The sequence below is a fragment of the Engraulis encrasicolus genome, chromosome 24, assembly GCF_034702125.1.
Source record: "Engraulis encrasicolus isolate BLACKSEA-1 chromosome 24, IST_EnEncr_1.0, whole genome shotgun sequence".
Taxonomy (NCBI): domain Eukaryota; kingdom Metazoa; phylum Chordata; class Actinopteri; order Clupeiformes; family Engraulidae; genus Engraulis; species Engraulis encrasicolus.
In genome coordinates this window covers 12,618,757-12,636,256 of record NC_085880.1, presented here as the reverse complement: position 1 = coordinate 12,636,256, position 17,500 = coordinate 12,618,757, and the positions used below count along the sequence as shown (strand labels likewise).

General features: G+C 45.8%; 1 protein-coding gene across 1 annotated transcript in view; it reads left to right on the top strand.

The window, feature by feature from the left end:
* chst15 (carbohydrate (N-acetylgalactosamine 4-sulfate 6-O) sulfotransferase 15) overlaps positions 1-17,500 on the top strand; it is an 88,220-nt gene that overhangs the window by 51,765 nt on the left and 18,955 nt on the right. The window contains 5 exon segments of the mRNA XM_063191893.1: positions 653-1,593; positions 3,322-3,476; positions 3,853-4,046; positions 10,822-10,968; positions 16,043-16,199. Coding sequence (XP_063047963.1) covers positions 1,138-1,593; positions 3,322-3,476; positions 3,853-4,046; positions 10,822-10,968; positions 16,043-16,199 — 1,109 coding nt within the window. The 5' untranslated portion in view covers positions 653-1,137.

Here is a 17,500-nt window from a genome sequence, read left to right as displayed (position 1 = left end):
AAATCCCGCTTCCCTCCTGATAGCATGCCTCTGTGGACTGTGGCTGCTGTTGCTGCTGCGATTTGCTTTGAACAGCCATTTGGGTGCCATGTGTGATGATGTGTGATGTTTTATTTTTCGCCCTGCCTCTGCCCAGCTTCTCTTTTGACCTAGACCCACTTGAATTGGCCGGCGACAAAAAAATAAATATATTTATCTTTTATTTATAAGCTTTTGTCGCCAAGAACAAATTGCACACGAGAGACAGAGAGAGAGCGAGAGAGAGAGAGGGAGGGAGATAGAGAGAGAGAGAGAGAATGTGTGTGTGTGAGAGAGATAGAAATAGATGGAGATAGAGAGAATGAAAGAGAATGAGTTAGAGAGAGAGAGAGAGAGAGAGAGAGAGAAAGTGAGAGAAAGTGAGAGAAAGTGAGAGAAAGAGAGAGAGAGAAGCATGTCTGAAATAGGTGCAAAAAGTAAAGCGCAGCGGACGCTAGCCGAGGTAAAGAAATCTGTGGGCGGACGCAGATAAGCCTGATCGATTGCCTCCCTCTAAAAGGCGTCCGTGTCTGTATTTAGCTTTGTGTTTACAGCAGGGTACACGGATGGCTGCCTGGGTGTGTGGGTGGGTGGCTGCAATGTCCCCCTAACGCCTCTCTTTTTATATCCTCAGGGTGACAGCAGGTTGAGCTAGACGCCAACTGGCTGGCTGGTTGGCTGGCCGACCGATCCCCCACATCCTCCATCATCCTTCATCGCACCCGCGTGGGTGGTCCCCCCACACTCTGGAACACAGCATCTGGAGGGGTCACCGAGGCAACCAGTGGGGGGCAGCGTCAGCATCGGCATAAGCATCTGGAGTGGTTGCCGGGGAAACCAGCGGGGGCAGCATCAGCGTGTCAACATCTCATTATCTGAAGTGGTCACTGGGGCAACCGTTTGGGGGCAGCATCAGCATCAGCACCAGTATCTGTGTCTGTGATGGAGGTGGAGACGGAGAGGGGCATCCGTCATCATCTCCCCATCACAGATGATCCTCATGTCACTCTGGGCACCCCCTGCCTCCAAGTCTTCTGAGCCTCCTGCCATCACTGCCCTCGACTCGCTACAGCTTTCTCTCCACCCTACCCTGATCCACGCCTCCCACTTAGACTCCAAATGGACTACAAATATGGCCGCCTTAGCCTCCCTGCCCAGGCTGAGGACTACAACTACAAGCGAGGGCCTGGCCTGCTGCCGCAGAGTGCCTCGGACCTGGAGGACGAGAGGTCGGACAGCCTGCAGGCGCTGGTGGACGTCAACAGGGGGCAGTGGTGGCCCTGGGGGGACAGGAAGGTCAAGCTGTACAGCTTCCTGTTTGTGGTCACCGTGGCCTTCCTCATCACGGCCTCCTACGTCCTCAACGGGGACAAGAAGGGTCTCCTGCTGACCCCGTCGCCGTACCACTTCCAGGTTATGAGTAGCAGCAACATGGGAGGTCATAACCCCTACAACTTGACCTTTGTCAGGGACTATGCCAGCCTGAAGGAGGTCGTGAGGAGCATCGTAGCCAAAGTGGAGTTCAGTCACAGGAGACTGCCTGAGCTCAAAGACCTGCTGGACCATGAACCACATGTAAGTTGATATACATATACATATATATATATCAAATATTTTTTAGTGTCTAGAAATGCACATACCAAATGTGTGTGTGTGTGTGTGTGTGTGTGTGTGTGTGTGTGTGTGTGTGTGTGTGTGTGTGTGTGTGTGTGTGTGTGTGTGTGTGTGTGTGTGTGTGTGTGTGTGTGTGTGTGTGTGTGTGTGTGTGAGGTGTGTGTTGGTACATATGTATGTACATACACGTACGTACGTAGAAACACAGACAAACTCATGAAATGCAGTAGTTGATAGAACATTATTTAGGACATTGATTATTTGGTTAATGGATGGTGGATGCTTTTCATCAAAACTTTCAAGAAAATGTTGTAAAAATAATCCCATGTCAGTTGGATGGCATTTTGCAAATGCTTCTTTTCCTCAAAATACGTATAACTCTATTGGGTTTTGGATTTGAAATGAGATCTCCTCATCTCCACTTCTTTTTCAAATCTAGCTCCTCTACTCTCTTTAGCAATGCCTAGACTTGCACGTTTTATTTCCGTGCCCTTTCTTCTGATTTGTGGTGTCAGACTCATTCTACTCCTCTTGTTTTACTTTCTAATGTCTGATTAATTCTGATTCATTTTCTGGCTCGCTGCCTGTGTTGGTTTTCATCGCGCCATACACATTAATCACAATGCATCATTTTTTGTGCTACACTTTTCATTCAGAGCTTGCAGCTCAAAGCTTCTGACAATTTCTACAAAAAAAAACATACGACACACCTTGTGTTTCAGTAGGCCTATATTTCTGCTTATGTAGCCTACCTATTCAAGGCCTTGATTTAACTATTGTAATAAAGTGAGAAAGAAAAGGAGAGATACTCTATTGATCTCAATGGAAATTACACAAAGCTTCCTGTGTCACATTGCTTAACCAATTTGGGCAGCCGTGCCCTAATGATCAGGAAATTGGATAAAAAGGTTTATGGGTTCAAATCCCACACCAGTAGGTAGAACAGAGGTCATTGATGACACTGAGTCATTAAATCCACAGAATATTCCAGTTCGTCAATCAGACGAATTACAGACCAATCAGAATGTTGTTATTTTTCGGTTTATAACAGGTTCCGGATAATTCCATTTAAACCTGAATATTCCTGCAATCGGAAACATTCCTCACACATGCGTTTACTGTCATCCCGGACTGAAGGGCCTTTGAGAGAAGACACCTTATAGAACTTGAAAGTCCCGCCCCTTAGTTCCGCATTTCACGGGATCTAAGCTGACCATCTAACAACATGGTAGGGAGTAAATATCTTCCGATCTCAGTCATTACATGCGCTGGGCTACAAATATGCTGTTAAAGAGACAAGATAAAGATTACTCAGACAGAAGTATCAATGTTTTGTTCCGAGGCCGTCTGCATGAAAAATGTGAAGAAACACAGCTTTCTAAAAAGTTTAGGGGTTCGTACGAAAAATTAAACAAAAATATCAGAAACAACATATGTGGAGCTCGTGGCACAACTCGAAGGGGATCGAAATATCATTTTAATGTCGCCATTGGAATACATGCTACGATTTTCGGCTAAAAACGCTGTTGAGGTCCCATGAAATCGGGGGAAGTGACGTCACTTTCAAGCTCTATTCCAGAGTGTTCCGGGGACTCTTAATTTGACCTATAAATCTGTGCATACTGAAGTGTACTGTATGAATGATGTTGACAGTTCGTCTCTGCAATTTTGTCACAAAAACACATACAGATCTTCTCCGTCATCCCTCACAAGTTCCTGACGAGCGTGAAGAACCCGTGCTGGTACGAGGAGCACGCGGCCAACATCTCGGCTGACATCTACAAGAGCAACATGTACATTCGCTATTCGCCTCGCTTCCAGGACCTGTGGGGAGCACTGAGGTGATGCACATAGCATGATTGATACTAAACATTGCATACCATGGTTTGTAGTTTTTATGTAAGCCCAAATGTTACGTTTTCAGTGACTAACAAATACCAAGTGCGGTATGCTGCTAATAAGTACTGTACATGTTACGGTAGGTTAAATCTTAAGTCTTGAAACATTTAAATGGCTCTTACTTTATAGTGAGAGTGTGTCTATCATCAGCATTTAAATATTGTATTTTATACTCTATACTTACATCATATAGGGAACACATCTATGAGAGAGATGGGCGGTGGTATCGTATGCGCTGCCTGCCTTACTTCTACATCATCAGTCAGCCCAAATGTTACTTTCTATTGCATTTAAACATTGTATTTTATACTCTATACTTACATCATATAGGGAACACATCTATGAGAGAGATGGGCGGTGGTATCGTATGCGCTGCCTGCCTTACTTCTACATCATCGGGCAGCCCAAATGCGGCACCACGGACCTGTACGACCGCCTGCGTACCCACCCAGACGTGCTCTTCACACCCATGAAGGAGCCCCACTGGTGGACCAGGAGGAGATTCGGTGTGAGGGGTGTGTTGGTAACGCGCACTTTCACACATACACACAGACACAGACATATATACACACAGAGACACAGACATACACACAGACGCAGACATTCTGTACATACACACAGACCCAAACAGACACGCACATACGCACTCACACAGACCCGGTAGAGATTCGGTGTGTGGGGTGTGACAAAGACACAGACATAGACACATACACATACACATACACACACACACACCCACACACACACACACACACACAAACATATACACAAACCTGCACATACTTGCACACACACGCACGCACGCACACGCACACACACACACACACACACTATACTCTTTGCTCTCGCTGCACTACACTCACTGACATGTGATGGATTCTGAACAGAAGGCTCAAACTTTTAAAGAACGACCCCCAGAAGTGGCAGACAGATTCAGTGGTGCCTATGATTTATCACGCCGTTTGGAGGTTGGGGTGAGCACATCCACAAAAACAATATGCCCATCAGACATCCAGTTCAGGCAAAATACTGACCACAGGCTGAGTATGGGTCTGCATTTTTAGATTGCCCACATTCATCCAACATGTTTTTCAATACTGTTTTCAACTGTGTTATGGCAACATACGCGTGAAACACGGTAGAGTACTAGGAGTATCTATCCTTTTGAACCCAGTATAAATAATCTCTAAGCAGAAAGGCAATGTATCACTAAAGGCCCTGCGCACTGTCAAAGTGGTGTAGGACTATGGTAGTAAAGTTTTTTGCAGTGACTACTACAGTACTAGCCTGGGGCTCCCATACTGCCTTTAGTTCTACACAATCGTTTCGATCTGAAAGACAGTCTGGCGAGGATGACTCATAACGTCCAAAATCATGGGCCCTGTGTCATAATGGCCAAGCATTCCGACCTTAACAGTTTCTCTGCCCAATCAGAGAGCAGGGCAGTGTGTCATAATAGCCACGTATTCTGCCCCCCTACGGAATTTACAATAGGCAACTCCCCAGACCTAATCTCACTTGTGATTAGATCTGGTGTTAACTAGGCAACTACAGTACAGCCACCCTCTGCAATTTTCCCTTGAGTTTGCGTGGTAGCCACGGACATGCCTGTCTCAAAAATCGACACTGTCTTGTTTTTCATCCTGCAGTACCAACAGTGGATACAAATGTGAACATGCTTCCTGCTTCACATCAGCGGCAGTCTTTTTTTCCCCCTCACATGTGGGGATTTCTAACAGCGGACAACAAAAGCGGCCTGAAGAGTCACTTTCTAATGATTCATTGAAGCAACGGCTGACGAGGGGTGGTAATTCATTGACCTTTTAATCCTACCTTGTGCCCCTTTACATATATAACATTATATAGTATACAACGTTTGTGCTATTTCAGGGTGACATTGAAGAGATGACTAATGTGCATTCTAAAACTCTGTTTAGTGTAAGCAAGAGGGCAAAGCCAATACATTTTCAAAAAATATCCACATACGTGTAAACGGCTTCTTAGAAGGAAATGTTTAAGTGTAAACCTCTGGCCACAAATGTATTTTCAGCCAGTTGGCTGACCTCGGCTGCTCCTAATTAACACAGCTCTTGAGCCGGGCAGGCGTGACAAGCTAATTAGCCAGATCGCCATATGCTAGCCTGATGAGGTAGGCTATGGAGATGACATAATTATTTGAGATAATTAGGTAGTAGATGAAGTCATGTTAAGAATGAACGAAGGCATTTCGATTTTCCATTAGGAATGGCGATGCAGTAAAATCTAAGTCTAATAGCTGCAAATACATAAGCGAATGCTCTACATGCAAGGACTTACGTGTTTTTGCCCACGCACAATATCACCAGACTACATATAGGCTACATACTTAGTACTGTATGTTAATATGGGTCAGTGACGTGTCAGCAGTAGTTCCTGTCAGGGCGGTGCATTGACAGCCTGTTCCACTATTGTGTGGATTTTGTTTGTTTGTTTGTTTTTAGTGGACTATTTAAGAAGTATATTTATTGCAGCATATCAACTACATTACAAGTTAATTTATGGGCATTAAATGTTGTTACTCCACCTGACGTTTGAGCCCAAGAAAGCAGTCTTTCACCCATACATATATAGTATATACTGTACTTCTTAGGTAGTTAGTTATGTCTGGCGTTGCAGCTTGTGTTCCATTCCCGTGGTGGCTACCACTTCAGTAGCTGTCTGGAAGAGCTCGTTCTCTATCAAAGGCTAGTTGTGTGATGGCTCTTCAATGTGCAGAGAGAGAGAGAGGGGTGAGCGCTATTATGTAAATGCATGAAGTCGGAAGGGCACGAAGCTTGATAGTGGTGAGTTCACGCTGCGTGTGTGAATACTTGGTAGGGTACATCCTGTACCTCCTCAGTAGGCCGCATCCTGTTGTTGCAGTGGAGAGGCTCAGCCAAAGGAAACAAGAGGACACTTCAAATATGGGTCAGATAAAGTTTGCGGACTGGAGGAGAGGAGTGTGTGTGTTGAAGTGTGTGTGTGTGTTTGTGTTGAGTGACAGCAGCACAGTGCAGCAGGCAGGCAGCACACAAGGCCCCGGGCCAGGGCTTCGAGATCATTTCAGAAAGCCTTGATGGACCAGACAGACGAGGCGAGAGTGCTTCACATGGACTCTATACTGTACAGTGCGTGCCAGGCGGGCTGTGCTGTTCTGTACTAGCTGGATGGGTGGGAGGATGGATGTGCTGTGCTGTGTTGTGCTGTGGTAGTTGGGATGGGTGAGTGTTTGTGCGTGCGTGCGTGCGTGTGTGTGTGTGCGTGTGTGCGTGCGTGCGCGTGTGTGCGTGCATGCGCGTGTGTGTATGGGTGTGTGTAGGTGTGTGAACAGGGCTTGGAGTCTGCTCGGCTGCAGAGTTGACAGAGCAAAGCTGAGCAAAAAAGCACGCACAGGAAGAGGAACCACAAAGAGATATGAAAGAGAGAGAGAGAGACAGCGAGAGATAGAGAGAGAGGAGAGAGAGAGAGAGAGGAGAGAGAGAGAGAGAGAGAGAGAGAGAGAGAGAGAGAGAGAGAGAGAGAGAGAGAGAGAGAGAGAGAGAGAGAGAGAGAGAGAGATGGAGAGATGGAGCGAGAGCGAGAGCGAGAGCGAGAGAGAACCAAGCAGATATGGGAAGGAATCAACATGAGTGGCTTTCCTGGATTGTGTAATCTGAAACCAAATTTGATTGCATTTATCACTGATGCGAGCGGAGTGTGCTGATGTGAGTGGAGTTTTATTTTCAGTAGATAGAGGGGCGGCTAAAGCTGAACTGTGCCTAAAGCTGAACTGTGCCTAATCACTGCAACAATGGTGTGGTTACACACAGTGCCCCGGGTTGTTTTGGTCTACACACAGTGACTCGTGCAGTGCTAATTTAGCACTCAGAGAATAGCACCAACACTGAAGAGTGTTAACTTCGACTCTCTTTATCGTTGGATGTTGAATTAACCCTGCGGAATGTACAGTGTAATATCTCTGAATGTCTCACCACCAGTGACGGATGTATTTTCCTGGCCAGGAAATAAAGAGTGCTGTTGGACCACATCCAGACTATCTTTTCTGCATACCCTGCCCTGCTCTCTCTCTTATCAGCGCCCCGCAACAAACAGCGCCAATGTGACTTATAGCTGACTTACAGTCTCCTTGTCTCCAGGGTTTTATTTCTCTCCCCCCCCTCCAACCAGCCAGCCATGTGTGGCATTGTTATCGAAGTGTGAGAGATATACCCAAATGTGGAGTCAGTGTCTAGCGTCTGTGCTTATAATAATTAAACTCTTGTGCTTGTGCGCACTATACATTTGGTATATATCGTGTCGTGGTGCGACGTGATGAAATAACGCAGGCGGGCGCGGAGGGGAGGTATGGCTGGCTATTTACGGCCATTGACACGGGCGTTTTCCAAAGTGCTGCTGAAGCTGTTTCTGGTGATATAGTGTCTATAGAGGTGTTAAATATTTATGGCGCCCACTCTCACACACTCGCAGTCATGCGGCTCATTTAAATTCAGCTGGCCCCACAATCCCATAAGATTTACAGTAGCGAAGCCACTCTTTAGACAGACGCGCATTCCCATCAAATCAATCTCAGCGGTTCTTGAGGGTCGTTTCCTTTTTTTGTGTGTGAAAAAGCTGCGTTAAACTCCTTATTATGCGAACGAAATGCCAAATGAATGATGAACACCGCCATGAGCCTATTAGGTAATGCTTATCAAAGTGAAATTTAAACGATGCTTTTAATTAGGTACATTCGATCGAGCTCTGATTCGAGTAGTTTCGGGGACATTACTGATGCAAAAAAATGTCACCCTTGTGCTGAAAATTATGATGATGTGTCTGCACAGTGCAGGTTCTAAATTTTAAATGTTAAATGATGATGATGTTTCCGTGCACAGTACTGGTTTTTAATTTACTAGCTACTTTTGGCCTGGCGGCTGCAGGTGGAACAAGCCCATAAACCTTCAAAGTGACACTGTGCAACATTTTCAAGGTCAATGAATCAAGTTTTTTTTACCTTCACTAGAGAGTGAAATGACTCATTATTACAAAGCAAATAAATGAATGTTTTCGTACAACTCGTTCTTGAGCCCAGTCGGAAGCCATGGGGAGATGATCTCAATTTCTCAGGCGGAGGCTAGCGTAATAGGCTAAGGAAGCCAAACGGAAGTCTCTCTAAAGAAAACATCACCAGTGGTGGTACGTAAAATTACATTACATTATTACATTACATTGCATTTGGCAGACGCTTTATAACCAAAGCGACTTTCAGAAGAGGACATAATCAAGCCAACATCACAAGCAAATAGAAAGTGCACAGGAGATATACAGAACAACAAGTGCAATTACAAAGAGGGGTTAGAATGAAGATGTTTGTTCACAACACAGGTTTACATTTACAAGCAGAGTGTTTTTTTTCCCAAAACATCACAGGCTGTTGAGTGTTTTTTTTCTGTCTTTCATCTTTTATCGGCCATGTAACAATTTATGAAATTGGCATTTTCTGCCCAGTGGCAGCGGGTAATCACATTTCACAGCAGCACCATGACCCAAAAGCGTGGAACACATTCAAGCAGCAAAGACAAAGATCACATGGTGCTCTGCATTTGTGAATAGCCTTTTGTGCTCGCTGTGGTGGGGTGGGCTGATGGTGTGTGTGTGTGTGTGTGTGTGTGTGTGTGTGTGTGTGTGTGTGTGTGTGTGTGTGTGTGTGTGTGTGTGTGTGTGTGTGTGTGTGTGTGTGTGTGTGTGTGTGTGTGTGTGTGTGTGCGTGCGTGCGTGTGTGTGTGTGCGTGTCCATGTCTGTGTCAGTGAATGCCTACGTGTGTGTGTGTGTGTGTGTGTGTGTGTGTGTGTGTGTGTGTGTGTGTGTGTGTGTGTGTGTGTGTGTGTGTGTGTGTGTGTGTGTGTGTGTGTGTGTGTGTAATGCCTGTGTGTGTGTGTGTGTGTGTCAGTCTGTCTCTGCTCTGTGTGTGTACGACGTGCATGTCCGTGTCTGTGTCGGGATCGATCTGTGTTTGTGTGTCTGCCTGCCTGGGAGAAAAGAATGCGCTACTGATACGCATGCATGCTGTGTCCTGATAGGACATTTACCTAATGTGACCACATGCATCGCAACGTGCCTGATAGCACTCCTGAACACATTTACCAAACGCCACCACGGCTGGAGTCATGTCGGCTGCATGCCTGCCACCCTGAATGCCAATGAGGCCCTCAGCACTGCCCTTTTCCCCTGGAACCGCTAAAGCAGTGGTCTTCAACACTGGGGCCGGGACCCCATTTGGGGTCGCCTGAAATTCAAATGGGGTCGCCTGATATGTCTGAAAGTGTGTGAAAAGGAATACTGATAAATATTACTTATTAATATATAACATACAATAGGCCAAATTATTCTATATTCTCTTTGAAACACCGTTTACAATCTTAGACTGTCCTACATGTCTATACTGTATATCTAAATGTCTAAATATCTATATAAGTGCCCTACAACTTGTGTAGCTCAATCAAAAATGTGTATGGGGTGCCCAGAAACTTGGGATGTCAAAATAGGGTCCCATGCCAAAAAAGGTTGGGAACCACAGTGATAAAGGCAGGCCAGCCCCAGGCCAGCCCAGCTCCGGGCCCAGGCCAGGGCATGATCAGCTCACCTGCACTTGTTATGCTCTTTAGCAGCAGAAGGCACATCGACAGGCAGATAGGCAGACAGGGAGACAGACAGGCAGGTAGACATGTACTGTAAGTCGACAGGCAGATAGACAGACAGACAGACACACGCCTGCCAACATTGGTGGGGGAAAATGGGTCAAATTAGCTGGTGCTCCCCGGCCCAGGGTAAGACGGGGCCCAGATTTGGTTGCTCATGTCTCTCTCTCTCACTCTCTCTCTCTCTCTCTCTCTCTCTCTCTCTCTCTCTCTCTCTCTCTCTCTCTCTCTCTCTCTCTCTCTCTCTCTCTCTCTCTCTCTTTTAACACAAACACAACTATAAAACAATATAAAGCACATACAATGTACACAATTCAATAAAATACATACAGAATACCTGTAATTCACATTATACAACACAAAGCAACATTCAATACAAGCACTCTCATATTGTACTGTATTATACGTATATACGTAGGTCTGTTGTAGTTTTTGTGTATTTGTGTTATATTATAGTACGATACCTGCTGAATGCTGAATCGTGTGTATGTTATGTTGTGTTATATTAAATGATACAATGCCTGCTGATATTATATGATACTGCATGATTCCTGCTGAATGCTGAATCATCATCCGTCTCCTTACCTGCCTCAGGTGTGTTCCGGCGTAACTTCACGGGCCCCCCTCCCCCGGCCCTCATGAAGGACTACCTGGACCTGATGGACATGGCCGCCTTCCAGATCCACGATGGCCTGCTGGCCGACTATGCCAAGGGCCGCGGCAAACGGGACATCATCATTGGTACAGTGTTATAATTACAATGCATTACATTACATTACATTACATTACATTACGTACACGTAGCTGACATTTTTATCCAAAGTGATTTACAGTTCTGTGAAAAGGGAAAAAATCCATTGCCACATGGATGTCTTTTCGATTTTTTCTTATTTATTTAGAGTGCATTAGACTAACGTTTCAACAAAGCGTCTTCATCATAGTCCTGGTGACTAGTCCTTGACACTAGTAGCGCAGATGACGTGATTCCCTTGTTCTGGTTTGCAGTTCTTTTTCACTCTCTGCACACACTTTGCACACACAGTGGCTGCTTATGTAGTGAAGGTGTGGGCTACAGCTCAGCTAGGTATTTATTTTATTTACTCGTTGCATTGTTTGTTTTGGAGGGTTCAGAGCTCACTCACTGTGTTGGGTGGATTCCCCGAGTCTGCCTTAATCTTCATCTTTCTGTCTCTGAATCAGGTATGGTGGGTGGTAGTGTGCGTATGTGTGTGTGTGTGTGTGTGTGTGTGTGTGTGTGTGTGTGTGTGTGTGTGTGTGTGTGTGTGTGTGTGTGTGTGTGTGTGTGTGTGTGTGTGTGTGTGTGTGTGTGTGTGTGTGTGTGTGTGTGTGTGTGTTCTCTGTCGGGTGGATGCCCTGTGTCTGCCTTAATCTCTCAATCTCTGAAGCGGTCAGGGGCGGCTGTCGCTGCTGCCGTTGTGGAGACTGAAGCGACGTGTGATTTGTGATCCGCTGTAAAACGGCATCATCACTGATACAGAGATGAGGATGCCGCAGCAATCACACCATGGGCAGGCCCAGCACAAGGGCATAGCCAAGGACACGCACGCAGGCACACACACACACACACACACTCACACACACACACACACACACACACACTCACACACACACACACACACATGCACACACACTCACAAGCACGCGCACCCGCACCCGCACATGCGCGCATGCACACACACACTCACAACACACACACACGCAGACACACATGCACGCACAGTCGCACACACAAACACACACACACACAAACACATACACACACACACTGTTCTGTTATTCCATCAAACTTAAGCCTATCATAGTTCATATAACGAGGAGATGAGATGTGAGGGACTGATTGTACATCTCTCTCAATTTTATCTACAAATTGCCCGTCAATTCTTATCTTTGACTGCAAATCACTGGCCGTCTGGCGCTTGTCGGATTTTATTAAACAAGCCATACTTTAATTATGAGCATGCACTCTCTCTTTCTCTATGTCTCTCTCTGCCTCTCTCTGTCTCTCTCTCTCTCTGTCTGTCTCTCTCTCTCTCTCTCTCTCTCTCTCTCTCTCTCTCTCTCTCTCTCTCACACACACACACAACACAACACAACACAACACAACACAACACAACACAACACAACACAACACAACACAACACAACACAACACAACACAACACAACACAACACAACACAACACAGCACAACACAACACAACACAACACAACACAACACAACACAGCACAACACAACACAGCACAGCACAACACAAACAAAGCACTCCCCTGTCAGTAAAGCATAATAGCAATAACAATATTAAGATTTATTTATGCGATGCATTACATACAGAGCATGTAGCTGCCAGAGCCCGATGGCTGCTGGAGAGAACACAAGATAAATAATACCAGACTGCCTTCCCATTACACTGCGCACTAATGGAGAATTTAAATCAAGGCACTTCAGAAAGAAGAAAAGTCACATTTGTTTTTGACTTTTTACCATTGTGACAGACAGCACGTAGCGCAAACAAGAAATGTGCCTTCACAGCTAACAAAGGGGTGCAAAGGGGTTGCCGACCATGCTCAGGTTTCCTCAGTCAAGGAGGACCATAGCACAGTGGGTTTACATACAGTGTCCAATCTCGCCATCCAACCAACTGTCGAGACAGCGCAGCCCATAAGGCTGGCGCTAATAACTGACAATTGTGCTCGCTGTTGGCTGAAACTTGGCAATATTACGGTGGGTTCTGAGAAACCAATGTGGATTTAAATGAAATGTACAATAACCTGGGAGTTATGTCCTTCTGATTTCTTACAGCTTTGGCATTTATGAGTCAGGCTCCGCTAGCATCTTGCTGACAAAATTGCTTTACGGCAGTTGTGATCATAGCAATGCTGCCGGCCGACCAATCCAAACGCAGTGTGTGAAGCCACTTGTGACGTCATATTGACAATAAAGACCGTATGTTACATTCAAATTATATTTGACAGATGCTTTTATCCAAAGCGTCTTAATGTCGACGACATTATCATAGCAACAGCACTTTCAGATACAAATAATAAGTACAGATATACAGACAGTGTGTGTGTGCATTGACACTGTGAAGGGGCTGAAGGGCAGATCTGTGACTGTTCTCAGGAGCTAGAGGCTAGGCTAGAGGGGACTGTCACCAAGGGTGTCAAATAGGGGCCAGAACCAGATGGTTTACTACAGCCCCATACCTGGGAAAAGTCTGAAAGTCTTAGGACAAGCTAAGAATCTTATAATGAGGTCAAGGGGCTGTTTGTTCAAAAAAGTTTGAGAAGATCCACTGATTTATATGCCCAGGTCTTAGTAGTCTACAATACGTTCCCAGGTCTTGGTATAGTCCTATGCTGCCTACAATACTACTTTCCCAGGTCTTGGTATGGTCCTATGCTGCCTACAATACTACTTTCCCAGGTCTTGGTATTAGTCCTATGCTGCCTACAATACGTTCCCAGGTCTTGGTATTAGTCCTATGCTGCCTGCATTACTTTCCCAGGTCTTGACTCTGTGCTGGCCTTGCCTGTGCTGCCTGCCCGTGTTTTGTTTTTATGCCCTCTGGCTGGCGCTGTCAATGGCGGCCTTTCACTCTTGGTGTCTGGCTGAGCAGTCTGGCTGGGAATGAATGGGGCTTGAAGGGTGGAGTGAGATGTGTGCGTGTGTGTGTGTGTGTGTGTGTGTGTGTGTGTGTGTGTGTGTGTGTGTGTGTGTGTGTGTGTGTGTGTGTGTGTGTGTGTGTGTGTGTGTGTGTGTGAGAGAGAGAGAGAGAGAGAGAGAGAGAGAGGAGAGAGAGAGAGAGAGAGAGAGAGAGAGGAGAGAGAGAGAGAGAGAGAGAGAGAGAGAGAGAGAGAGAGAGAGAGAGAGAGAGAGAGAGAGAGAGAGTGTGTGCGTGTGTGTATGTGTATGTATGTCTGTGTGTGTTATGGGCACTCTGGCCAGGGAGATGTTTTTTTTTCGAGGGGGAGGGGGGGTATGGGAAGACAGAAATGGAGGAAGTATGGCGATAGGGGGTATGGAGCAGGTGTTTTGATGTGCTGTGTGTGGGAAGAGATGTGTGGGGTATGGAGGTGTTTTGATATGCTGTGTTGGGCGGGATGTGTGGCGGGTATGGGCTTAAGCCAGGCTCAAACTACACGACTAACGATTGTGTGTCCGATTTTGGCGTCGGGGTGCACTGCACACTAGAAGAGAATCGCAACTGTCAATCTTGTCGCTGCTCGCAGCCACCGAGACAATGCCCGACGTTCTATTTCCAGTCGCAAATATCAAACACTGTTTGATTTCTACGATTTGCGACCGGCGACTCTTTGAGCTGCCAAAGTTCTATCTTAGAACGTCGCTCACGACGAGGAAATCTTTCCCGACAATCGCTTGCGATGGTCCTGGGGGTAACGTTCCAGCGATTGTCGTAAGGGGGGTTTTCAGCCGAGAATCGGCGCGATAGTCGCGTAGTTTGAGCCAGGCTTTAGATAGGTGATGGGGACCGTGGTGAGGGCCTAATGCATTGCAGGGGGCAAGCAGGGTATTTGCCCCAGGCCCCAGGGCCCTCTCGTATTAGTTGTGGTGGCCCCATTATAGCCTTGGCAGGCTAGGGGGGCCCCATCAGTGTTTTGCCCTGGAGCCCAGTGTGCAATTGGGATGGTATGGAGCATGACGTGCTGTGAGAAGGGGGGGCGGGGGGTGTCAGGTCATCAGGAATTAATACCCGATAATACACTTTTAAGTGTTGAATTAAGTCTTGTGAGCTGTGAGCTGGGAAACCTCATCAGGAATCGCATGGTGCATCAATCATCAAGCAGGGAGACACCTGTGGAGCAAATCAGAGAAATGAGTCAGATCTGATCAATAGCCTTGAGTCTGCCAAAGAGGCCCTCACACAACCCTCGCACGGTCCTCATACCAGATATTCCAAGATTCTACGTATACTGACTTACAAAGGCAAAGGGCAGTAACTGCATCATATTTTGTCAAAATTGAGTTTATACTGAAAGTGATCTTCATAACACCTCCTTTATCTTGTGACAAAGAGTTATGGTCCAAATATAAAGAAAGATAAGTCCAGATGCCAAGTAGGGTTAGTTTTTTTTAAAGTACATTAGCATAGGGTTATGTTGAGTGCACATGTACACACACAGCACGCCATAGTCATACGGCCCTCACAGAGCTCCCATACAGTACGTTCCCACAGACCCTATTGGAGAGGGCATAAGAGGTCGAGCAAATACATCACGTGTGAAATCCTCTCGCTTGTCACGAATGAGACGAACTGCTAACGAACATCAAAGCAGGTCCCTCCTAGTCAAGCCTTTGAAAAGCACCCTGACATCACCGTTTGACAAGCGCAGTGTCTGCCTTCAAACGGAACATACCTTATGCTCATATGTAATGAACCTCTGAAGTAGCTAAAAGATTCAGTAGCCTACCCAACCACAGCTGGGGTGAATTTGGGTAAAAGAAACCATTTGGGGTTATTAGATGCGTCCTAGCATATCTATAAGAGGGTATGTCCGTCTGTCTGTCTGTCTGTCTGTCTGTCTGTCGATCGGTCGTTCGGTCTGTCTGCTGGTCCGTCTGAAACGCATTCCTTAAATTGTGATTCCCTCTTGGGTCCACAAGGTGGCAGAGTGCATAGATGGACGCATCTTTTTCCGCCTTTCGGACTTGTATCCAAAGGAGTAAGCACTGTAAGTGCACCAAGTGCAATCAGAGATGGCAACCTTGCCCACCTTCATAAGCATTCATTAATATGTTTCTAAAAGCCTTATCAAAGTATCCTTTTTGTGTGACAGGGGAGGCCAGTGCGTCGACGATGTGGGACAACAACGCCTGGATGTATTTCTACAACAATGGGACGCTAGAGGAGCCCCCTTTCTTAGTGCAAGACTTTATCCACGCCCTCACGCCCGACGCCAAGTTCATCGTCATGCTCAGAGATCCCGTCGAGAGGTAATACACTCTGAATTTAAATGCGTTAACACTTCACACACAGTTTCATTAACACTAATGAACTAATTGTTAAAACACTTTAATCAATGTTTGTGAATGAGTTAGAACCAACCTGCATGACGTCACAGAGTGGATGAGTTTTATGTGTGTTTGGGTGAGTTTTATGTGTATGCCAGCTGGACACTTCTATATCAAGTGGTTTCATCTCTTTTGCTCTTTGAAGGACAAACTTTCAGAACTGCCGTGGCTGTGCTGTGTCCGCTGTGTTAACAACGTATTTCTCACTCATTTACAAAAATTTGTTAACGTTTTATTGATATTTGGTTCATTATTTACAAAGTCTTTTTACAGCTCTTTTATGGACTACTATTTATCGTGAATGTTACCGTGAATGCTTTATTTTCCACAGAGTGGGAATTTCTTTTAATCGCAATACACATTCAAGACCTCATCCACACACAGTGAGATAAAGGTACACATAGCGTACCTCTGGCATGCAGTATATCACTAGTGCAAGACTTCAACCACCCTCTCATGCCCGAGGCCAAATTCATTGTGATGCTCAGAGGCCTTGTGTCGAGATATGGTTTCAGTAGCACTATTCAAAAACCTCATATATCCCCACTCACACAGCGAAAGAAAGCTTCAAATAGCATACTATATTATAGACACCCATGGTCCTCGCATCACAACACTTGCAATATTGTGCATTCCCACACACACAGCGATATTGTACCACACGTCTATACGATTTTGTAAATTACTTGTACGTATACGTGTGACGGCTGCATTACATGTGTTATTTCCTCAGACATCAAGGCATACATTAACAATACCAAAAATATTACGTGAAATTACTCATTTGTCATGTTCTTACAAGTGCATCAACGTATGGGTCAGCCAGGGCTCAATGAAGGTCGGCCTTTAGATTAGAGCCGTAGTTCCAAACTTTTTTCCTTGTGCACCCCCTTGTTCATTTCAATCTGGTTCGAGCACCCCTAACCGAATGTTTTGATGTGCTTATGGCCACTCAAATATGGCTTCCCTGCACAAATCATTGTACATTATGCAGAGTCATTGAGAGAATCCTCATTTCCAATGGACTTGATGTTTCTTCAAGCATACAATTCACCATACAATTAAAAACTACTTAATTTTAATTAATGCTGTATAAAAACACACATATCTGCCATTGCTTAATTCAGCTCGCGCACCCCTTGTGGGTACCCCAGGGGTACACGCACCCCAGTTTGGGAAACCCTGGATTAGAGAGTTTCAGGCACCTAACCCCACATTGCTCC